Below are 26,193 nucleotides of genomic sequence, written 5' to 3' on the forward strand. Positions count from 1 at the left end.
TTTAAACATTTTCAACATTGTGACCTATAAAAATATCTTCAGTCTTTAGCTGTAAATATTTTCAACTTTATATTAACTGTTTTATACTGTTTTTATGCTTGTTCTGTGATATACAACGTAGTAGAGCAATTTAAACAAATCAACTTATATTTACACGTAGTCGAATACTACAAACATATACAAATTTGCAGACAAATAATAAACATTTATATGCATGTTGCATATATACAATAAAGTCAATTGTATATAGAACTAAAAATATTTAAAATCAGAAATAAAACTTTGATGGTATAGTTGCCTAAAAATCTAAATGTTGCAATAAGTTTAGTGTTATTTATAGTAATTTTAACAATTGGTTAAAAATTTTATAGTTATGCCCTTACTTCTTTGACTGTTTTAGTTATTAAAATTTTTCTAGATGAATTAGTTGTCAGTCGACTATTATACAATTCTGTACAACGTAACGTAAAAATATTTATCACATATTTGCGTTTTGAACTTAGTACCTATTGAAAAAAATTACCAAAAAATAGTGACAACAACAACATGTTTACAAAGTTTAAACCTCTACATCATTTATTGCATAATTTATTTTTAAATCTAATCATTTGTAATACTAACAACATTGCAACATGAAAATAGACAAATCACTAAAATTTCCAAGAGGTTAGATCTCTCATATTTGTGAATTTCTCTCATTTAAAATTTGTTACTTGCACTTTTGTTGATTATATCACGAGTTCAAAAGTGCAAAGTTTAATAAGCTAAAATCACTCTATTTTTTATATATAAAAATTCATTAAATGTATCTCTTTCTTAGTTAAATGTACTTCAGTTACGTAGTAAACTAGATAGCTTTATAATTTTTCTTTTGTAGTAAATTGATCTTATTACAGGAATTCTAACAAAATTTAAGCTAGTTAGCCAGTTTTTTCTAATTAAGTCACTTAAATTGTTTTGTTTAGTAATAAGGAAAATATATAAATTGACTATAATAGTAGTTGTTTTAACAAGTTACTTTTTATTTCATTCACTGTATAAAAGCCTAAAGTGTATTAAACTTAAACACTTTCAGTTTTTTTTTTCAAGTTTTGGCTAGTAACTTATTCTAAAGTTTAATATATAAATATATATACCTACAACAGAATACCTATATGTTAACTTAAAATATGTAGTCTATTTTCATTTAAAAGTAAACTTACTTTTGATTAAAGTTTAAGCTCAGAAACGTGTTGTAAGTTCAAATTTTCTTTTAAGGATGTTTGCTTTTAAGAAGGCTTTTTTTTTTCTTCCGAAAGTTCTTCTTTAATAAACTATAACATCAAAACAATAATAAACTATATTTTTAAAGTTAAGTACCTTAAAAAGTTTGTGTTTAAAATTAAATTTGTTCAACATTAACAAAAGGTTTAAGTTTTATATTTTTGAAGTATTACCAAGACTTTTTATATATATACATTATACAGCAATATATTTTATATATTATTTTTAAATGTCAAATAAAATTGATTTTTGCACTTAAGCGTCACTTAAAAACATATTCTTGCAAGCATTAATCTAAAAAATTATTACTAGATAGACAAGTATATTTCTTAGTTTTAAACTTTATAAAATGAAAATTTACATATAAAATTTACTTTTTTTTATTATTTTGTTTTATAAAAATATATTTAAAAGTTTAATTAAGTTGAAGCAATTCGTATCATTAAAATTTATTTGAATAAATTATTTTGTCAATGGTGTTTTTTTGCTTGTTATTTTTCAATCTCTGTTGATTAGTTTAGTTGTTGTTTTTGTTTTTTAATTAAATCTTAAATAAGTACTGTTGTTTGTTATTACTTAATTGCTTAACTTATACAGTAAATACACACAGATTTCATGTAATTCTTATCAATTTATTTACATAATTCTACCATAGAAGGTGGTTGATACTTTTTGAAACTTTAATTTTAACAAAACAGCCTTAACTTTATTATATGAAACATTCAAATGTCAACTTTGGTAACTGATAAGAGGATCAGGGCTGAGATGAAGCACCTCCGGACCCTCCGACTCCTCAACTTGAGAAACTTGTCTGAAATGAACCTCTACCGGTACGAAATGCACGTCATGGGGCCGGAAAATTCCCCTTACGCGGGACTCAAGTTCCTCATCAGGGTCAGCTTTCCGACCGACTACCCAAAAAACCCGCCCATGATCACCATGGCAACCAGCATCTTCCACCCCAACATCGTGGCCGAGACGGCGGACCGAAAGGGCGAAATGGGTATGAATATGCTGGGCGACGGTTGGTCGGACAGGTTCACAATCAGTGACGTGTTTAGGAGAATTGGCAACCTGCTCATCAGCCCTGACATGACCGAGGTGGTCAATGAGGAAGCGGCCATTTTGTTCAAAAAAGACCGCCTAAAGTACGAAGAGATGGCGCGAAAGAAAGCCCAGCCTTATTCGGGGTATTTCACCAATTAAGTTGTTACTTATTTCTACTAATTCATCAGTATTTAATGTGTGTTTATTATAATTATAATTTAATACGAAAATTTGTTTTAGTTTACAAAGTTAGTAGAGTCCAAAATAAAATGCGGTTGTTAGGTAAGTATTTTCTACGATTATTTATTATATATAAAATTTGTTTCATCATCTTCTGTAAATTCGACTGATTAGTTTATCGATTATTTTTTTGCTAAAGCAACCCTATAACAACATGTATGCTAATATCGATTTATATACATTTTGATAAATTTTCTATCAAAAAGTTTAATACCAATTTATATTTATGATATACAAATAAAAAACAATTGTTTTTAATCAACAGACACTTTTATGTAAACAAGTGATTATAACTTGTTTCTGACTATTTTAATAATAATAGTCAGAGTGGTTTATGCATTACTTGTAAACACTGTTTAGTTTTAACTTTTAATCACAAATACTTTAGTAATTTTATTTTTTTTAAAGTCTACCAAATTATCGATAGTTTTTTGATTATGTTGTATGTAATCTAGTTATTCTATGTACTACTATTAACCGTTCTGAAATTTTATTTACTTTGCTAATTATATATCGAGCAAAATTCTAAAGTAGAGCAGTTAATTAAAAAACCGTGTTGAAATTATAAATTTACCATACTAATTTGTACTATACTTGTAAACAACACTTAATAACATGGTCAAAGTCTAAAACTTAAAAGTAAATTTTTTTACCATTAATCAGCACAATAAACATTTTTTTAGTGATTAAAATAATGTTCTTAAATTAATAATCCCTAACATTAAGTTCCATTAAGTAATGAGTATGTTATATTTTCTGTTAATAATCCTTGTTTTATAAATATTTTAAGTTTAACTTTAGTATAATTCAATGAAACTAATTTCACAAAAACCAGTTTACTTAAAACATAAACGTTTAGGTAAGCTTATTTGTTTTTGTTTATTTAATTTCGAAATCAAATTTCTTATTAGTTTATTTCAAATTCAATTTATGCAATTTATACAACTTCTGTCGTAAAATAATCGTTTACAAGCACAAATTACATGTAATTATTGGAAAATATTCCAAACTTTAATTATACATCAAAAATTTTTGATTGAAAAAGTTTGCAAGAAATACGTGTATAGACACATTTTACAGTATAAAAAGCTATTTTTGAAGCAGGGGTGGGCAGCCTTTTATTAGTAATGGACCAAGTTTATAACAAACTATTTAATCAATAAACTAGAGTTTTTATGGTACTCTAACCAACTAATTAAATAAAAATAATACTTTACTTTTCTGTATAGTTTATAAGAAAGTCATTTTTCTGATAGTTTGAAGTAAAATATATAGCTTATGTTTTTTTTTAATTAAAAGTTATTTTAAACCGTTTTTTACTTATTATCATCAATTGCGTACAAAAATTATTTACAATGTTTTCTATACTAAACTAAACACATTTTGTACCATTGAAACACTTACAGCTAAGTTGATTAAAAGAAAAGTTTATAATTATTGTTAAGGTAAAATACTAGTTTATATTTAAACACCGTATGCATTTTACTAATTCAAAATTTGTCATGCTATGTTTCAAAACTCATATTATTTGTCGTAAGATGTAAAAACAGAAATCTTATATTGTTTTGACTCTTTAGAAACTAACGAAACGCTACATTTTATATTTTATAAAATAAGACATAACTTCAGCGTTTAGTAAAAAAAGAAAATGTTGGAAATATCTTATGATATTAACTCAAATTAACTTACAAACAATAGTTAATGTTTCAATATGTCCTGTTTTAAGTTAGTTATCTCGACAATAAGCTTAACTCTTTTGGTTTCCTTTTAAAACACATAGAATTTTTTACAGCAAATAGAAACAAACAAAAAAACTATATAATTATGGATTTCTTATACAACGTTAACTATCTGTCAAACATAGTGTTGGTAAAAAAAATGTTAAGGTTCATTTACGATTTTGTTATAATTTTAAAATACTTAACTATGGTATACTAATACTATGATAATTTCTGGTTATATGTAAGAATAGTTCTTGACATAAAATTAAAAAAAAATTACATAATTGACCTCAGACCTTTTTTTACAACAAGTCGCAAATTAAAAAAAATCTATAAAAAAAACAAAAATTCTTAGCAACAATTTCAAAAAGTTTTTGATAATATGCGTTTTTTATCTTAAAACTTGTGTTCGGCCGATTAATCATCGAATATTTGTGAAAAAGTTGTAATGCGCGTAATAAATAAACACAAAAAAAAAGAAAGTAGATTTTTTTCGCCGCTTTTCAGTTTAAAAATCTTGTACACGGAAGAACAAAAGTGCTGTCTTTTTCGCAAAAGTTTAACAAAAAAAGTCAAACTTGTGATCATTTGTTTATCACCGACCTACCAGTAAATTGTTCGTAGAATCTTTTCCATTGTATAAAAATCAAGTTTTATTTTTTTTGATTACACATTGTTTTCATTTGTTCAGTTGAGAAGTTTCGTTAGTAATGTGTTTAAAAAGCACTTAACTGTGAATATAAAAAATATCTAAAACTAAGAATTTAAAACTATGCATGTAAATAGACTGCGCATTAAAAGTAAAGTATCAATTAAATGAAAATTGCATATTGCAAGTGTTAACAAACTTTAATAAAGTAATTTCAAAATAATTTTTTTATAAATTGTAAGATAATAAAAATATTAAATAAAAACTTAACAGCAAAGTCAAGACTTTTAAAACAGATCGACACATTTTCAAGCTTGACGACTTAAACTTTTAAGTAAATATTAATCTAACTAGTACAATTTTTATTCAAGTAACCTAATTCGTAAATTTAGGACTGCTTTAAAACCAAAAACTGTTGAATTCAAATAAAAAATCAAAATTCTAACAATGTTGTAGTACCTTATTTATTATTTTTTTTTTTTTAACTTAATAAAAGATATTTTTTCAAGCATGACGTAATACTGTAACGATCGTTATTGTAATCATTTTATGTTTAAAGTAGTGATGTACCGGACTCACTATCCGGGTCCGGGTCCGGCCGGATATTGCTATTTTTGTCTGATATCCGGATCCGGCCGGACTCTAATTTGAAAAAAAAGTCCGGATTCGGTTCCGGCCGGATTCTAATTTGAAAAAAAAGTCCGGATCCGGTTCCGGCCGGATTATAATTTGAAAATAAAGTCCGGATCCGGGTCCGGCCGGATCCTAACAGAGATCCGGCCGGACCCGGATCTAGTTAGTTAAAAAGAGCATACTGAAAAGTATTTTTTCAAAAACAAACCCTGTGTAAATTAATAAGAGTCATTTTCGTCAGTTAAAATTAAACACCTACCGTGATTGGCTCATTTTGTACACGTGACTAATTTACATTTGTTTACATTTAAACTATGAAATAAAAATTTCAGAAATGCAACTCTTTACATATGTTGAAAAATTGAAAACTTTGGAATGAATACTTGCATTATTTATTGTTTAAAGTTGAGCTCAGAGAATATTTAGAATTATTACGGTTGAATGTACGAGCCAATGAGAATCATATGACGAAATGTTTCAAACTAAATACTGATGCAACAAAATATCAGAACATGACAGGCAGTTTATATGTAAGCAGTTAGTTAGTTTGGTGTGCAGCTTGAAGCAACAAAATATCTTGAAGTTTTTTGTCAAAACTTATTGTAAGTAGTGTTTTGTTTTAAAAGTGAATATTTCAACTGGTGTTTAATTGTTTAAATATTCAAGCCAGGTTTATATTTTAATAGTTTATTAAAAATTTTACAGTTTCTTCTTTACTAAAAGTTTTATTTAATTTTTAGTTTATTGTTTTAAGTCTATTGATATAGATTTAAATAGCTTTTAGTTTTTAAAGTGTTACCAACGTAATTAATAATTTTGTATATGCTAGTATTTCTTGTTGTGTTTTATATAAAAGATTCATCACTCAAAACTGTCGTGTCTGATTATAGAAAGTAGTCTCAGTTAGAATTTAGTATTTGTTAGATATTAATTAAATAAGGTAGGATTTAATTATGATGGATAGTACTAATAAGTTAAGTGTGCCACAATCAGTCCACAACTTTACTACCAAATTGTCAACCTTTACTAGCTGTTCTACTGATATTAGATTAAAGTAATTTTTTCAGTTTTTAAAATCTGATTCTGACTCAGGCTTGTTTATACTCACTCTAACTAGTCTTATTGACTTAAACAGTGGCAACCCTGCTAGTTTGAAAATTTTTGGGAATTTTAGAAAATCTTGGACTGCCTCAGGCTTGTTTAGTTTTTATAAAAACTCAGGCTAGTTTTCTTTAAAATTTTGAATGAGTTTGAGCTGATCCAGTTTTCAATATTTGGTAATTTTCTAGTGTATTTTGTTCAAGAACTTGATTTCAGATTTTTAATTGTAAATAACACCTAAATTTGTAAACCTTGTGGCTAGTTGTTCTACTTATTATTAGATTAAAGTTCTTTTTTTTCAGTTTTTAAAACCTCATTCTGACTCAGGCTAGTTTATACTAGTGATGTAGCGGACTCACTATCCGGGTCCGGGTCCGGCCGGATATTGCCATTTTTGTCTGATATCCGGATCCGGCCGGACTCTAATTTGAAAAAAAAGTCCGGATCCGGTTCCGGCCGGATTCTAATTTGAAAAAAAAGTCCGGGTCCGGTTCCGGCCGGATTCTAATTTGAAAATAAAGTCCGGGTCCGGTTCCGGCCGGATTCTAACTTGAAAAAAAAAGTCCGGATCCGGGTCCGGCCGGATCCGGGTCCGGCCGGACCCGAAATTGTGGGTCCGGTACATCACTAGTTTAAAGTGAATTTTTAAATTAGCTATAGCCTAATTAAAAGTTTTTAATAAAAAAAAGTTTTTCATTCTTTTTAAATGTTAAGTTAGACAGTAAAAACGCAATTATTTAGAGTTATTCTATGCTATAAAAAGTATATATCAAACATTAAATAATATACAATTTGTTCATACCTCCATATATACTTTAAACAAAAGAATTTTCAACCATTTTTATTACATACATCCAAATAGGTATATATTTCATCATAATTAGTTTAAATAAGCATAACTAAGCATAAGTATAAAGTTCAGTGTAAATTAACTTAGGACTTGTAAATTTTTGTTAAATTTATATAAACTTTACTCTATGGCTTACTTATTCGCATTTAAACTAATTTGGTTAAAAAAACGTAAACTATTTTATATTTGTATAAAATATTTTATCTAGTTTAACAATTTATATTATAAAGATTGTATAAAAACAAAACTGTAGTTTTTATTGTTAACACCAGAGAATTTTTTAAACTTGGATGATCACTGAAAGAATAAAAACAACAGTTAACGTTTTTAAGTAGACTATTTCGTTATTTGTTTTATCAGAAAAGAGAGTTTTTGAAACTTTACAAAAAACTAAACTACATGCGTAGATAATGTTTCGCGCGACGAACTTTGTGAAACACTATTTACAATCATGAGATATTTATTTTATTATCGTCAAATGATAAAAACAAATTCTGTGTTGCATTTCAAGTTTTAACTTTTGTAAAATATATTGCTAGAATTTTTCAACATAAACTTGTTTTGCAATACACTTACCAAAAGTTTATGTCAACAAGCTAGTATCTAGTAAATCTTATACCGTAATTTATTAAAATTTGCTGTATTTTATAAAAAGACAAATAGTAAAATGTATTTTGTTTAAAATTAAAGATAGTTTTAAGCTACAAAACTTAATTGTCACATAGTTAATTGCTTTAAAACATTTAAAAAACTGTTTGTAATTTTTATTTACATCTTTTTATTAAAGTAATAACTTGTAACTAGACTTAGTTTTAACACTAAAACAATTAAAAAAGATTAAAATGTACTTATTGTGCTACAAAGCTATAATTTGATGATTAAGTACATAGGTTAATAGTAAATTAGTGCAATTAATCATTTCTAATTTAAACAATAGTTAGTTTATACCGTTTTATATAACAAATTAGGCACTTTATTAGGTCTTTTAGTTCAAGTTATCTAATTTAAGCTACAAAAACAAACTAAACTAGTTCTAAAACTTTAACTTCAAAATTTCTACAGTAATTTATGTTGAAAAAACCGAAGAAAAAAATTATATTTAGATTTATAGTCTTTTTTAGTTTTAGATCAGATTTGTTGAAAGCGTGCTACGTATTTTAGGTTGTAAGAACTGTTATAAATAAATTAATAATACTTTTTTATTATATAAACAATAAAGAAAAAAAAAATGCAGCAGTTACAAACCATAAGTTATTTATTTTAATTGGTTCTGTAATACATGGTGATTTTGTTTAGACGATAATATGCTTCAAAAGTAAGTTGTAACATTAATATTTGCTTACCGTGCTTAGTTTCTGATTTTTAATGCTTACAAAAAGTTTTCGTTTTTCTATAGAACTTACTTTCAACAAAGTGCGCAATTAAACAAGTACTAATTAAGTTTGTATGTGAAAACAAAAGCAATAACCATATTGAATCTTTTTAAAGTAAAGAATTTAGGAAACGGTTCTTTGTTTTATAATGTGATAACTCTAACGCTATTTTATTTTTAAGTTGTAGTTTTTACTTAGTGTAAACGGTTATTGCTAACAGATTGAAATAGATACGCTATTTATTTTTGAAAAAAATACAAATTTTAATTTTAATACTTTGCTTTATACTATTTGCTAAAAAGAAAAGAAAAATATTATAAAAACTTTAAAGTTTTCAAAACACCGAAAAGTTATTTGACAAACTCCTTAAAAATTTAAAAAGTTTAATTAGTCTTAAAAGTAAAACTTTATTTAAACTTGCTTCTGTTTCTAATTTAAAATTCTATTTCAAAAAAACTTAACTATAATTCTGTTAAAAAATTTGTATATCATAAACTTATAACTTTTTCTGATAACTACTAAACTTAAACTTGATAAGTATCAAAACAGCTTAGTAAAATTATTAACGAAAGATAATGAAATACTATTTAAAAAAAGTTAAACAGCTAATAAACATAAAAACAGTCTATTTATACTTTTCTAGGGAACGTATTTTAGAAAATGTAGTGAGAGAAGAAAAAAATAATATATTGTATGAGATGCAGCGGGTCACCTACCAAATTCACTGGATGTGCTCTAATCCGGATCCGGTAAAAACCAGGGAAATTTATCAGGTGCAGAAAAACTTCAATGTCGCCCTGCAGAAAATGGCTGAGGCTGGTGATTTTTTTATATGTAGAAAAAGGGCAAGTATAAATAATAACTACAGAATTTTTTTTAAGTTAACCACGAAAATTAAGAGAAAAATAACTTAATTTCTAAAATGTTATAAATTATTTTCCAACTTTTTTTAAAAAAAGATAAAACAGCAATATTTTGCCTAACAACACGATTTTTGAAAGGTATGTTATTTAAAAAAACTTATACCCGGTTAGAAGACTTATACTTAAATTTGCGTAAAAAACTGCTCAACATTCAAAAATTCATATCAATAATCAACCGTGAAATTCTACTGTTTGAATCAAATACAATTTATCAGCGCACATCGGGAATCAGCGCACATCAGCGCACATCTGGTTGATCCGAGCTGCAGCGACGCCACCACCGAACACGAGGTGGCGCAAAGAGCGCTGAGGAGCGCAATACGGGTGAGGAGGAGCTGTGATTGGCTGATGAGGTTCGTGGAGGAAAGGCGCACGAGGAACTTGTGTGAGCTGATGGACCAGGTGCGGTTGGTGGTGGGACACGTGGAAAAGTGGACGCGAATGGTTGCGGTGGCTACCCAGTTTTGAACTTTTTTTAAATTTGTATGTTGTTTAAGCTTAGCGATTTGAAATGCTGTTAGTTTTTTTCTTGATTTAGTTATATAAACATTTTTTTTGTTTTTTTTCTAGTTTAATTTAATAATAATTACTATTATTAAATATATAAAAGTATGTCAAAAAAACATGCAAAATTGTTATTTAACTCATCGTTATTGCTACAAATACTTTCAAGCCGTCTTCATCAATCTAAAAACTACTTTTTGAAAAACGTTTTGAATGTACTTAAAAATACTTTTGCTTACTAGGAGGATTTAAGGAACTTATAATGTTTATATATTATTACTGTAATAAACAAAACTTCCAAAGTCTGCTCTTAAAATAGCTTTAACTTTTGAAACTTTTTGTTGAACAATCGAAAAATCATATTACGCATTAGTTTAATTTTTTATTGTACAAAAATTTCATAGTTAACATCTGTAAAGCTTTAGTTTTCAATTAAAATGCAATTTCAAGTTTGTTAAAGGCTACTTAGCTGTCAGGTGTTTTTAAGTTTTTAAATTGATTTTTTAAATAAAAGTTTTAGTTGTGATCAACCAAAACAGTTTTTGAAGTTGATAAACCGTTCTTAATTGTTTATTGAGTAAACTTGTAGTACATTTTATCTGTTATGTTAAAGTTTGAGCACAGATAAATCCTTTACTTTACTAGTTATTTGAAAGTGTATCTAAAATCAGAAATATTTACAGCTTTTAAAGAATGAAAAATTGTAATGTTTTCCAAAATGTTTTATCATTCGTAGAGTATTTTTATTGGTTTTAAAAATAATTTTAGATCGTATCTAAAATAACAAATTAAACGATTTTATATATATTTATTTTATCTTGTAAAATCTAAACGGGTATTAAATTTATTGATTTTTGGCGAACAACTTCAGCATGCAATTCATACTTTTTTACATAAATGAATGCTTTAAAAAGAAATGATCAAAATAAATTTAAAAGAATAATTTTACTTGTATTAAATTAATATAAAAATCTTTTTTTGATATTGCTGACAGCGGTTTTAACGCAGAAAAGCATCAGTCACCAAAGCAAAATACTTATAGATACAAAAAAGAGAAGAATCACAAAATGTGAACAAAAAAACATCGCAATATATATAAGTGCTTCTACACCAGGGTTTCTTAAACTGTTTTTTTTTTCATAACCCCCTTCTTTAAAGAAACTAAAAAAGTTATGGCCTTCTCCGACAAAATTTCTCAAAAATCTACCATTAGATGAGTCTGAGTCCATTTTTTTATTGCACTTAATCATCAACTTAAGAATATTTAGTGTAAGTTACAAAATATAACTTCTTTATTCCCTGTTGCCCTACTACTCATGTCCTATCCCCTCATTCGGCCTCTTTGCTGCTTATGGCCCCTAAGGGGGACATATGGCACACTTATGGAAACCCCGTTCTACACTTTTGTTAAAAATTCTGTTTTAAAAAGCTGATTTTAAGCATATAAAAGTGGCTTAATCTCATTCTTTTCAAAATTTTTGATTTTACTTTAAAACTATAGTAGTTTAAATATATTTCTTATCTGGATTTCATAGTTCACTAAGGTTGTCATTATTTTTAACTTTTATTGTGAGAAAAAATTAGAACTTTGGCTATACTTTTAATATTTTGTTTTAAATTTCAATAATTTTAAAAAGTTTCGCTAAGTTATTTAATAACATTTTTTTTTGTTTTTTGATCCCGTTTTTTTTGTTATTTACAATACTCTTATCGTATAACTTATAAAAATTCTGTATGAAAAAACTGAAAGTTCTTTGTGTAAACTGTTTTTAAAGTGTATCAGTTTATTGTAAAGTGTTACAAAGTCTAAATTATGTTTGTGTATAATTTACTTCTTAATAAATAAAAGTAAAAGTACTATTAACTGAAACTGGTATTTTTATTTCGTTAAAGTTTTAAAAAGCAGCACAACTTAAAGAATGTTCAAAAAGTATTTTATAGACTGAAGATGCAAAATATTTAAAATGCAGCTGCAATGCAAAAATACGACTGTACCTAATAAAGTCACACTGTTTTAAAAATAGTTTATTATTTACTGAATAGCTTAAACAATTTCTTCATCAATTAAAAGTAACTAGTTTGAAATTATTTTTATCAATCTTTTAGCTTCTCTTACGCCGCTTTCAAACGCCCCGTTCACCAGAGGGTACTGCGCCTCGCTCGTGGAATCGCCAGCAAACAAAATTCTCGGCCGGCGGTCACCGTCAGCTGTGGTGTGGTACACCGGGTCCGCGAGGCTTGCTATGTCCTTGATTGTACTCTGGCAGTTTATGTAAGGGAAAGCCCCTTTTGCGTACTCGTCTTGCGAGAACTTGGTCACGTAAGCGGCAAATGGGTTAGGTAAAGACGGCATGACTGTTAAAAGTTTGTTTTTTATAACTTTTTTTTTAATTTGAGTAGAAAAATATAGGTAAGTGTTTTGAAAATTTTAACTTAAACCTCAGTACCTTAAATTCAGTTTTCTAAACAAAGTTCTATAAGTTTTTGTTAATTTCTCAATTAAACGTTAAGTTATTTTTCAAGCAGTTTTTGTTGGCTGTCTACTTGTGTATATGTAAGTAATGTATTAGTATCTATACTAAGATCTAGGGCTGTTTTAGTACAAAAAGCAAAAGTTTGTAAATCTATATTAAACAAATCTTTAAAAATGTAACCAACATCTTTTGAGATCTGTCCCAAACTCTTCAATTAGAACATCATCTTCTGTTTTTTCTGCTAATTCAGCTTCTTTTCCGACTAACCAAATCTAAATATTTTTTCAATACTTTTTAGTGATGAAAAACGTGATTTAAATGCTTTTTACTTAAAAAATTTAAAATACAAAATACCGTCATAAATTGTTCATTGTTTCCAGGAGACCTGAAAACAATCACTGAGTAGTTTCCATACTTGAACTTATCTTTTCTTAGAAGGTACAGCATGGTTTTACCTTCACTCCCAATTATGTCTTCACATTTAAACCTAAGAGTTACCGTAGCTACGTTTCCGAATCCAACTCTATCAGAAAAAGTAAAACACAATCAGTATTTGCTTTATATCTGACATTTCACTATATTACCTTTTGATTGCATCTGATTTTTCCACTGGCAAACGCGGCTCAAACATCTTCTCATGAACATCTTTCAAAACTCCGAGCGGCAGAGTGGAAACAACAAAATCAGCATCAAAGAAGCTCGTCGCACCAGACTCCAAGTCTTCAACTGTTGTGCGGACGTTGTCTCCACCCCAATTGACGTTTGTGACTTTTTTGTTGCACTTCACAGCATCTTCGGGTAAAAGTTCAATGATTTTGTTTAAAATGCTGTCCGTTCCTCCATCAACTGTTTGAAAAGTCGTAGCCCTGTGCGCATAGAAGCATAAGTTTATTTACTATTAAAAAATATCGGTTCAGTACTAAATAGAAGTTAAATAGACTTCTGCACTTTTTTAAAGTATTTAAAACCCTTTTTATTTTTATTTTCAGTTATTACACACTTTTTATCAACAGAAACAACTGAATCAGTTCAGCAGTGTAAGTCAAAACTAATTTGTGTTTGATAAAACAGTGTCATTGGGAATAACTTTATAATCTACGTTCAACTAACAATCCTTTGTCGCTATTGAAGTTGTCGTAATCTTTAACATTAACAGTTTCCAAATCGCTGCAACCTTCTTTCACACTTTGAAACTGTAACATAGAATTGTACAATGGTGAAAATTCCTCATTCTTACTATACGACCAATTATCGTTGATATATGCCATCAAATTGTTCGAGTTATTAATGTTCACTCCTTTTGTAGCATCTTCCACTTTAGAATCAAAACTCTGTAACACCTCATCAAGACGTTCATATTCGTCACCTTTGGCTTCATGGCTTTCAAACAGAAACCTCTTTTTTCTGTTAAAAGCACATTGAGAATACAACATCAATCAGTAATCAATAATAATCATATAAATAAATAAAAACAATTTACGTTTGGTACGGAGAAGTACCGATCATGTGTTTATCAGCAAATGACTCCAAATCGTCATCTTTTCCACATTTTACCCATTGGGCCCCGTCTTCATACAAGAAGTTGTCTGAAAATTATTAAAGTTAAAGGTCAAATAGTTCTTAAATTTTTGTATATACAGCTTTCTAATTATTTTGTATAATATTTAATATTGTATATATACACATTATTGTCTTAAATATATTTCAAAACATTATTTTTTGTTTTTTTTTTGTAAATCGATATAAAAACTACTTCGTAAAAACGTTATCAACGTAAAACAAATTGTTAGTTTGCAAATAACTTTAAAACGTTCATTTTATTTTTTACCTTCAAAACGGCGGGTGTTAATTCTGCCACCGATTCTGTTGCGTGCTTCAAGTATGGTGACGTCACAATAGTCTATTAAATTTACTGCACATGAAAGCCCGCTGATTCCTGCTCCTAATATCACTACTTTTGGCCTCCGCTTCACTTCACTCATAGTTCTAACAACTTGAAAAGGTTCAACAATAAAATTCAAAAATCTAAAAATTTACGAGCTATCCAACTATTATTTTTATAAATTTTGGCGGTTTGCTAGTTTTTTTATCAAATGTAAAAAAAAGTATTGAATAACATAAGTGCGTATTTTGTTCTTTCTATTCAAATTATTTTGATTTTGTTTATATATACACTTAATTAAAAAATTTAATCATTTAATGGTAAATTAAAAGCTGTTATATAAAAAAGAATTATTCTTTGTATAAGCACTACTCTACTGTAGAATATTTATTTACAAATGTCAGATTTTTTTCTTTTTTCATTTTAAACTATTCAAACTAGCAGAACATAACTCAGTTAGGAAAAACCAAACAAGTTTTTTTATAAGATTTTTTTTTTCTTTTGACTTCCCCATACATCTGAAAGCAGTCAAACAAACTTTATATAGATAAAAACTAAACTGAACTTTACAGAAGTAAATTATTAAAACTCTATTTAAAATCATTAAAATGTTTATTGCGCTTTAATAAACAACTAAATTTTCACAATTACTTGCTTTTTTGAGCTAAAACTCAACTAAGTAATTGTATTAAATATAATCCTTATTATTTTTTTTTCTTTAACTTGGAAATAGTTTCGTAACATTAGTGACTACTAGTTTTTAATTTTAATGTTTAAGAAAATAAAAGTACTGTGAATATTGTCGAAGGAAGTTATCCTAATTCTTGAATTGTTAGAAAACGTTGTAAAATCACCTATGCAGTGAAATTAATACCTTTAGAAAATTAAACCTTTTTTCTAATTTTTAAAGTAATTTTTCAGTAACAAGTGTTTAGCCTTTTTATTTAGATTTTATAACCTTATAAACACTTTCAAATAAAATAAAGAAATGTGGAAAAATTAGCTCAGGTTTTTATGATTAGATTTTAAAGATTTTATCTTATATTTTCTGCTTAATTGACATTAGAAATATTATTTTTTCAATGGTGCTTTTTACTTTACAACTAATCGGTAACAGCATATGTTTAACAAAATTGAGCTGACTTAAAAGTAGTGTGACCACTAACTTTATAGTAACTACTTTATTAAGCTTTAAGATAAACTTTTAGCTATTCTTGTACAACAAAAAATAACTTCCTTCAAAGTTCTTAGTTTTTTAAATTCTCTCAAGCAAGCTAACATCTTTCTGGAATTTAACAACAAGTGCTTGAATTGTATGCACATTGCACATGTGAAGCTACCGCCTACGAAAGGAAACGAATCAGCTCATACCTGGCACAGTATACGTGACACAGATTGTATGATAAAAATGAATTTCACTGTGAGGCTTACACAACCGATGCAACTAAAAACTACCTACGCAAATTCATTGTGTTATGGATTTTCTGCTTCTGCTAAAACTTTACAATTAAAAAAAAAGTATATTTAGCTTTACTAAATATTGTTTATACACTTAAAAGAGTATATTACACTTTAACATTTTGCTATAAAAGTTTTATTGAAGTACGAAAACATACAAATTTAAAAGAAATGTAATAAATTGAAGTATAACAATTTTAGCACTAGTTATTTTGTAATAGATCTTCAACTTATAAAACTAAAACTTACAAAAAGTTTGAACATATTTTATATCAAGAAATCTGAAAATGTTCATAGTTTGAAACTTAAGTGTTTTAAGTTGCGTGATGTTTTTTTTTAGTAAGTAGGCTATTAGTTCACAATAAACAATTAGAAACAAAACGTTTTCTACATAGTTTTAAGTGGAAGCATAACTAGTATAAATCTAAAAGAAGATTACATTTTAGTAAAAAAAAATCAACACGAATATCTACATCAAAAAACTAAAAATTGTTTTACAATAGATTATAAATAATAAACATAAGTACATAAATATAGTATTGAAGTGTGTATATTGTTACTTATAAAATAAATCGTAGTCATTAGTTTGCCTTTTAATTACAATCTTATCTGTTACGTTGCTTTTTTTTGCTAAGTTTTTAACAAGCGTACAATTACTTTTTTTAATATTTTATGTTTTTTTTATATATTCATAACAAAAATAGTCTTAAAAAAAGCCATTTAAATCCTTAAAGTCGTTTTATGTGCAATTAATAAAATAAATACAAAGTATTGCTAACAAATTAATACTTTCATGCGATACGGCTTATTAAAGCTTTAATCAATATTATATTAAATAAACAAAGATAAGCTATATTTATAGAAAAAACTATTACACTGTTTCATTATGTGATTTAACTATTTTGGTGCAGAAGTTACTTGTGTTTCGAACAGTCACTGTTGTTTGCATTTATGTGATGTATAAGCTTTAAACTACATAGTATGTTTTAAGCTGAATGATATATTCTATCGAATTAAACCTTGGTTTTTAAAATTTTTAACTGTAAAGTGCAACAATTCATCAAAATACTACCTACGCAAACTTAGCACATTGTGTTGTGAATTTTTGCTTCTGCTGTTGTTTTACATTTTTATCAATAGTTTACTTTGTTTTACCAACTACTGCTTGTTTAGTAAAACATTCATACTAATCTTTGAAACTTTTTTTTAAATTTGAAAAGACATTATTTCTATACAACTTGTGAAAATTGCACATTAACATTTGAAGCACTAGATCCTAAACCTATAAAATTAAAAAGTTTTTAAAATATTAGCACATAAGTTACAAAATAAACTAGGTTGTAAGAATGCTAAGAATTTTCGCATTTTAAAACAAAACATTTATTTATAAACGTTTATTTAAAACTCAAGATTTTTTTCTTGTGTGACGTTATTTTTAATAGAAAGGGTTTTGGTTCACGATAAAAATTTTAAAAATCTCAACATAGCTTTAATTGAAAGTATAATTAGTATGGCTATAAGATAGGTTATTTTTAAAAACAAATGTATAAAACAAAACTTTTGAAAACTAGATTTCAATAGATCATAATTATGTAATAATAACCTCGTAAATTAGTGTGAAGTATTAATTTTTGCATTTATAAAAGTAAATCGCAGATTTACTAATTTGCTGTTTAATGATAGTTCATCTAATACGTTTTTTTTTTGCTACTTTTATTATAGGCTAACAACAACTTTCTTTTTTCTTTTTATTTCGTTATGTTTTACTTTTAGAAATATTTTTCTAATAAAGTTAATTATATACAGTTTACAAAAGTATTAGAAGTAGTGCTAATAGTTTTGTTTTAGTATTTTGAGCGCTTTCTTTGTAGTTCAATAAACTAATAATAATATTAATATTTAAGCCTTTTTCTTTAAAGACATGGTAAAAAATTGGTTGCAATTTTATATGTTTTACCCTAAATATTACTTCAAATGGGTATCAAACCATGTTACCGAATGTAACATGGATTGTTGTTGCAAACAGTGCTTATAAAATTTTAAAAAGCTATACAGTGCTTCCTCGCTAATCCGGCCAAGTTGGGCAAGATTTTTTTGAAAATACGGCCGGATTTTCCTTTGGCCGGATAAGAACAATATATCGCTTTTTTGTGGAAAAATATCACTTTTCCAGAAGTGGCTTCTGGTTGGCAACGATAGTAAGCTAATATTTTTGCCATATATTTTAAGATTACGCAATCCAAATCTCCTGCAAAACCTCAATTGAAACCCCGTACTTGCTGAAAAGGGTCTTGAGTGTTCACCGTAAATTAAACGATGGAACTCGGAGGCTTTTTCTAATAGTATTGGGCCAGTTATTGGACAACCCTTTTCACGTTCCTGACGAAACCAAAAGTAAAGGGCGCTGTCTAGCTTGTCAAAGACGCCTCCCTCTACTTTTTTTGCCGTTTTAGAAGCTCCAATTAGTCCCAGCTCCTCCTTTTCGGCTTTAAACTTTTTGAACTTTTCTTCGCCTCTCAAAATGTCATTTTAAGTTGACTTACCAATATTAAACTGGCTCATTCTAACAGCTTTAGGCACATTATTGTTTGCCATTTCGCAAACTTTTAACTTGTTTTCAATTGTTAGTTGAACGCGTTTTCGTTTCTTTGCTGTCTTATCCATTTTTTAACCAGGTATGTTGATTGTAGTATATTTAAGTGTAACTTGCTTAGCAAAGACAGAAAAATTGCAAACGAATAATAAACAAGTTTGTTACAACTGAGCGGGAAAAGTATGAAAAAAAACTTAAGATTATACAAATGATACTTTATTATGATGTAACAACATATTGCTTGCATACTTATAAAACGTAAATTGAATACTTTTTCGAAGTAAAATGAAATTAAACGCTAAAAACGCTAAAGTAAATAAGTCGACTTCTCGACTAAAACCGGCCGGATTAGCGAGGAACCGGATTAGCGAGGACCAGATTAGCGAGGAAGCACTGTACTAACTTAAACAATTATTAATTTTTCGTTAACTTCATCCCTTATCATTTAACAATACTGTAGATCTGTTTAAAACAAGTATAATTTGTTTTTTAACTTTTCAATATTTTAATTTTTTTAGTTTATTGAACTACTAAATTAACCAAAAGCAACTGACACGTGTACAGCTTTTGATATTAATATAATTAGAGTTTTCTTTATTTTATAAATAAATACTAAAAGAGCTTAATGTTAGTCTACACCACTGAAGTGCACAATCACTTTAGTTACAACCGCCCTTGAATTTTTTTCTTAAAATTTTTTAGTTAATACCCAAGCTTTTAAGTCTCCGGCTCATTCCAATATAACGGTGAGGCTTTAAAATGATAACAAAATTTTTAGCTTCTTTATATACATACAGTTTTTATTTGATACGCATTAGTGAGTTTGCTTATTTATTTAAAAAAATTTTAATACACCCTATTTTTAACCCCCACCCAAACGTGTATTCTAACTTTAACAGTTTTACCAAAAACGTTGCGTGTGTATGAAGCGTTATTATTTTTTTGTCACTAGTAGTTCTATGAATTCGGCTAACACTTTTAAGCCTCTTCTAAAACGTATGAAAATTAAATTGGCACAGAAGTTAATTATATGCTAAAACAGTAATTAATTTTTTTTTAATATTAAATTTTAACTAAGCTGAAAGAAGAGAAAATATTTAACTATGAAATGGTTACATAGCATAGTCTTATAAAACTTATTTATTCGCCATACTTCAAAAAACAACTTGAAAATACTAAAAAAAAACTTTCTAAAGATTTTAAAAAGATTATTAAGTGAATGCAAATATGAAACAAGCCATCTAACTAAATAATTACACGAGAAAAAGTGAACCACTTTATTAATATCCTTTTTGAAAAGTTAAATGTTTTAAGTCTTTGTTAGCAAAGTTTTTTTTTTCATAGTTATAAACTTAAATGCAACAAATTAGTTGCAACTCATAAAAACAACTAAGTTTTTAAGTTTAAAACTCGCATATATTTTTTAAATTTTATTATTATTTTGTTGTTACAGGTTTTTGCAAGCAAATTATTGAACAACGTTTTTAAACAGTTATATTGTTTTTCATTAAAATTTGTTTTCGTAATTTCGTACAAATGAATGTTTAGTTTTTGAAGTACACTCAGTTGAAACTAGTGATGTACCGGACTCACTATCCGGGTCCGGGTCCGGCCGGATATTGCTATTTTTGTCTGATATCCGGATCCGGCCGGATTCTAATTTGAAAAAAAAGTCCGGATCCGGTTCCGGCCGGATTCTAATTTGAAAAAAAAGTCCGGATCCGGTTCCGGCCGGATTCTAATTTGAAAAAAAAAGTCCGGATGCGGGTCCGGCCGGATCCTAACAGAGATCCGGCCGGACCCGGATCTAGTTAGTAAAAAAGAGCATACTGAAAAGTATTTTTTCAAAAACAAACCCAGTGTAAATTAATAAGAGTCATTTTCGTCAGTTAAAATTAAACACCTACCGTGAATGGATCATTTTGTACACGTGACTAATTTACATTTGTTTACATTTAAACTGTGAAATAAACAGTCATGAAATGCAACTCTTTACATATGTTGTAAAATTGAAAACTTTGGAATGAATACTTGCATTATTTATTGTTTAAAGTTGAGCTCAGATAATATTAAGAGTTAATACAGTTGAATGTATGAGCCAATGAGAATCATATGACGAAATGTTTCAAACTAAATACTGATGCAACAAAACATCAGAACATGACAGGCAGTTTATATGTAAGCAGTTAGTTAGATTGGTGTGTAGCTTGAAGCAACAAAATATCTTGAACGTTTTTGTGAATGCTTATTGTAAGTAGTGTTTTGATTTAAAAGTGAATATTTCAACAGGTGTTTGATTGTTTTGGTTGCAACTGATTGTTTAAATATTTAAGCCAGGTTTATATTTAATAGTTTATTAAAAATTTTACAGTTTCTTGTTTACTAAAAGTTTTATTTAATTTTTAGTTTTTTGTTTTAAGTCTTTTGATATAGATTTAAATAGCTTCCACTTTTTAAAGTGTTACCAAAGTAATTAATAATTTTGTATATGCTAGTATTTCTTGTTGTGTTTCATATAAAAGATTCATCACTTAAAACTGTCGTGTCTGATTATAGAAAGTAGTCTCAGTTAGAATTTAGTATTTGTTAGATATTAATTAAAAAAGGTAGGATTTAATTATGATGGGTAGTGCAAATAAGTTAAGTGTGCCACAATCAGTCCACAACTTTACTACCAAATTGTCAACCTTTGCTAGCTGTTCTACTGATTATTAGATTAAAGTAATTTTTTCAGTTTTTAAAAACCTCATTCTAACTCAGGCTTGTTTATACTCACTCTAGCTAGTTTTATTAACTTAAACAGTGGCAACCCTGCTAGTTTGAAAATTTTTGGGAATTTTTGAAATTCTTGGACTGCCTCAGGCTCGTTTAGTTTTTTATAAAAACTCAGGCTAATTTTCTTTTAGATTTTGAATGAGTTTGAGCTGATCCAGTTTTCAATATTTTGTTGTTTTCTAGTGTATTTTGTTCAAGAACTTGATTTCAGATTTTTAATTGTAAATAACACCTAAATTTGTAAACCTTGTGGCTTGCTGTTCTACTTATTATTAGATTAAAGTTCTTTTTTTTCAGTTTTTAAAAACCTCATTCTGACTCAGGCTAGTTTATTCTAGTGATGTACCGGACCCACTATCCGGGTCCGGCCGGATATTGCCATTTTTGTCTGATATCCGGATCCGGCCGGATTCTAATTTGAAAAAAAAAGTCCGGATCCGGTTCCGGCCGGACTCTAGTTTGAAAAAAAAGTCCGGATCCGGTTCCGGCCGGATTCTAATTTGAAAAAAAAGTCCGGATCCGGTTCCGGCCGGATTCTAAATTTAAATAAAAGTCCGGATCCGGGTCCGGTACATCACTAGTTGAAACTAACAGTAAGACAAAAGCGGTTAATAATGCTAGAAAAATCTGAAAATTTTATGATTAATATTGAATAAAGCTACCTGAATTTAATTTTTCGAACTAATGGAGAAACTTAATTGACATAGATAGACTAGAACCGATTTAAACTGAACAACCAGAACTGTTTAAACTAAAATAATTGATAAAAAGTGTTTTTTTTTAGTTATATAACCTTTTTTGTTCTTTTGTACTACATTTACTTTAATAACAATTTTTGCATTTATTACTATTTTGTTTGATTACTGTTAATTATCACTTATTAGTTATTAATTTTAGTTCGTTTTGTATTTTAAAAACTATGTTTTTGATTTTGGTTGTCTAAAATCAAGCACGTTTCCAAATAAAGTTAGTGAAAATATTTCAAAACATTTGAAAACATCGAGAGTATTTTATCTATGTACTGATAAATGTGCAAAAAAATTTTTACAAACTTGTATAAAAACAAAGATATATCAAAAAGGCTAAAAACTTAATGATTTTTACTTTTTTTGTTACAGTTTAAATTTGTTTATAGTAAGTAACTACATTGTATAATGTATTATGTTTTATTACTAAAAAGTATTAGATCACAAAAAATGCGGCTTTAACTGAAAAAATTTGGAGCTGTTTGGGTCATTTAACCAAACCGAAAAGAATACCTAAGCTATTAGATAAATTATGTTAGTCATTAAACAATAGTAGCTATTTCGATTTCATTGAAGCTAATACTACTTAATGAACTACTGTTACTTTAAAAAACATGAAAACTGTAAACATATTTTATTTATTCACTAAAAATCATAATCTACTCTACGTATCAAGTACGATGATATAAAATTCTAATAAGCAAAACAAGTAAAGAGAGTACGTAGGTAGTCTTTCATGGATATTCCTAGTATTTTTCTGTTAAACCAGTTGTATAACGCCTTTTTAATTTTCTTTGCTTCTTTTTTCGCAGGTTTCTCCATGATGCAGTCTTTTGAAGCCGCAAGTCTTAAAAGAAACTGCTTCCCGCCATTTTCTAAATACTTTGTGCAAGTCTCACAACTTTTGAGTTTAGTGCTTGTTGACAACGTTACAACAACTTTGTACTTTCCACTTTTTAAACTTGCTCTTAAGGAATTTCTATCGTAAAATTTTCTCTTACTGCCTCTTTTATGAGCGAAAAGCGAGCTACAAAACACTTTCATTCCGTCATCATTTGAAACGATAAAAATTTGAGTGTCTATTCCAGAGTAATGTTTTCTAACCACGTTTATAAGCAATTCGGTGTTGTCTTCATTAACTGTTAAATCGTAATCGACTAAATGTATTTTTTCTTTGCCTGTTAGCGCCGGCCAATTTTCAGCAAAACTCACGCAAGTTTTAATCTCTGGTATTCTAAATAGAGCGTTCTCAAAAAAAGACATTTCAAGCATGAATATATTTTTGATACAAAACTTCTTAGGAACTAGTATGTATGTACCGCCAGTGTAAAGCTTAACGATGTCGTTTTTTACTTCCACCAAGGTATAGTAATGCCGACTAAACAGGTTTAGTTTTTTAACCGTCTTTTTAAAACTGACGACCATTTGAGACTTAGTTTTCAAGCCATGACTGATTAGTTCCTCTACACTAAAGTAAGAGTCTTTTGAGTTGGTCAGATGATGCTCAAAAAAGCTGTTTGTAAAACTCGATAGAACATTGCTTGCATTTACACCTCTCGTCGATTCGTAATCGCCTTCGTGATGCAGCTGCACGATGGCTTTTTCTAGCAGTGGACCGACTAAACTGTTGTTGTAACTTCTACAAAACATTAACCCATCACCAACTGTTGGCAAACTTCCGTCGACAACTACTTTGTGGAGCTCTCCGAGTTTATAAAGATTGAACTCAAACTTGATGTCAGACTCTGAGCTGGTTTTGAAGTTTTGGTTTCTTGGAACAACTTTGTCGCACAGATCTCTGTTGCTTGCCAGTGTTGCCATTGCAGCTATCATACCACAGTTTCCTACTTTACCTTGTATGAAATTACACTCTGATATAATATCTTCTGAGGCATCATGATTGTTGTTTTTATTGTTTGTTAAAGTGTTAAGAGAACTCTCACTTTTACTGAGTTCCCTCAAAGGCGTAGAATTTTGTGAGTTCATAATATTTTGTTGTTAAAATACCTATCAAGTTGTTAATAATCTGAAAAATATCTTTTTATATACGAACGTCTAGAAAAGTATATATATTAAATACTAATATATATACTAAATATACTAAATATATATATATAGAACTAATCAAACATAATAAATAAAAAATAATAAATTGACTCTTTATAATAAAATTTAAAACTACTGACAATTTTAAATTTGTATTTAAGTAGAAACTTGATTATGTTTTTAATAATACTAAAAGTAGGTAAAAATATCTTTACTATTAACGATACAATTTACCTTCAAATCAAAACAGATGTTTAAAAAACTATAATTGTGAAATAACTACAAAAACTAAAACAAAAATTTCATTCATAAACTGAAATACATTAAGAAATAGCACTAAATGTTAAAAATATATAATTATTTAAAAAATAAAAACAACATAATAAATAAAACATAAACATATATAACATAAAACAAAATAAATACTTTATTAGACTTTAGCAGTCTCTCATTTAAAAACCAACTGATGTGCAATAATTTTTTATGTATCTATGTGACCAGACTGAAATGAGAACCTGGTACCTTACTTGTTGGTCAAATATTTCAAAAATGTGACACACGTCTTCAAAATAACTTATCTCATCTCTTAGGTTACTATCTATATCTATCTTTATAGTGGACTTAAGTTATAGAATTCTATTATTGACCATGAACCCTCTATTATCATTTCTGGGTATGTGGAAATTATTATTGTTTAAAATACCTGATGCACACCTGGGTTTTTTTATGTTTTAGTTGCTCTATTTTAATATTAGATGTTTCCCCAATATATCCTGGAAAATTTTGCTGAATAGGAATTTCATAACTTGAGTTATCTAACATTTCTAACTCAGTCTGCTGATTTTTTTTGTTTAGGGCTGCTAGAATTTTCTTTTTATGCAACTTTTTATGTAGCTGTTCTTCAATTTTGTGCTCTGAATATGTTATGGGTATGGTACTTTTGTGTTTGGGGTTACTTTTAAAAATTGTGTTTATCTCTGTAATATCTAACTGTTTGTTGAAAGATTGATTGTTCTTACTGGAAGAGGAAGCCATTGTAGGTATGGATTGTGGTACACTTATCTTATTAGTACTACCCATCATAATTAAATCCTTCCTTATTAAATTGTTATCTAGTGAATACTAAATTATATTTGATACTACTTTATATAACCAGACAAGACAGTTTTAAGTTATGTATCTATTATACAAAGAACCACAAGAATATATAAGCACTATACTTCAAAATACAAATTACTTTTTAAACTTTTATAGGTCACTTAGTATAAGTGCAACTTAATATTAAACCAAGTTTTAGTGCAGTAAATTATAAAATACTTATACAACTATCAAATTTATAATTCAATTTCAAAAGACTTCAGACATTAAGCTAAAAATTAAATAAAACTTTTAGTAAGAAATAAACTTTAAAAGGTTTAATAAACTATTAAACATGGTTGCCACTGATCAGCTGAGAAAAATTTCCTGACTTTTTACCAAAATTTTCCTGAATTTTCTAAATCAAACTCTTAATTTAAACTTATTCTAAAATACATAATCTAACACTTGAAACTAAATAAAGCTTTCAATCTAATTTTATTACAGGTTAAAATCAACAGTTTTTTGCTAAATTCTATCAAACTTCCAGTTCATCACTTAAACCATCTGTGTATGATTCATGTTTGTAATAAACAGCTCTATCAGCAAAATACTTGTATTATCACCTTATAAACACAGTGTGTCTCAAAAAATACACAATGTTTTAGCATTTTCTAGCATAAATGTATCTAGATAAACAAATGATATATAAGGAACTTTTACAATTTTTGTGTATATATCACAGTTTCACTATGGAAGTGTCCTTGCAACAGGTCATCAATACTAAAAAGCTTAAAAAATCTGTTTGTTCAAGTAGGGTACTTGTTCAGTATATTAA

General features: G+C 27.9%; 1 protein-coding gene across 1 annotated transcript; it reads right to left on the reverse strand.

Moving 5' to 3' along the window:
• Positions 1-12,378: 12,378 nt before the first annotated feature.
• LOC145836502 (protein anon-37Cs-like) lies at positions 12,379-14,760 on the reverse strand. The gene is made up of 7 exons (XM_082944298.1): positions 14,607-14,760; positions 14,259-14,364; positions 13,889-14,182; positions 13,363-13,644; positions 13,133-13,301; positions 12,963-13,050; positions 12,379-12,659 (listed from the first exon to the last, which is right to left on the reverse strand). Exons 1-7 carry the CDS (start codon positions 14,758-14,760, stop codon positions 12,379-12,381), a joined length of 1,374 nt encoding a protein of 457 aa, XP_082800424.1.
• Between the last annotated feature and the right edge of the window lie 11,433 nt (positions 14,761-26,193).

The sequence above is a fragment of the Thalia democratica genome, chromosome 5, assembly GCF_965202585.1.
Source record: "Thalia democratica chromosome 5, ktThaDemo2.hap1.1, whole genome shotgun sequence".
Classification (NCBI taxonomy): Eukaryota; Metazoa; Chordata; class Thaliacea; order Salpida; family Salpidae; genus Thalia; species Thalia democratica.

Bases quoted from the DNA above. Each gene is read 5' to 3' on its own strand.
- LOC145836502 (XM_082944298.1), bottom strand. From the start codon at position 14,760: ATGAGTGAAGTGAAGCGGAGGCCAAAAGTAGTGATATTAGGAGCAGGA. The intron at 14,365-14,606 runs GTAAAAAATAAA...AATAATTTTCAG, and splicing joins TAACACCCGCCGTTTTGAAG to ACAACTTCTTGTATGAAGAC. The intron at 12,660-12,962 runs GTTGGTTACATT...AACTTTTAACAG, and splicing joins TGGGACAGATCTCAAAAGAT to TCATGCCGTCTTTACCTAAC.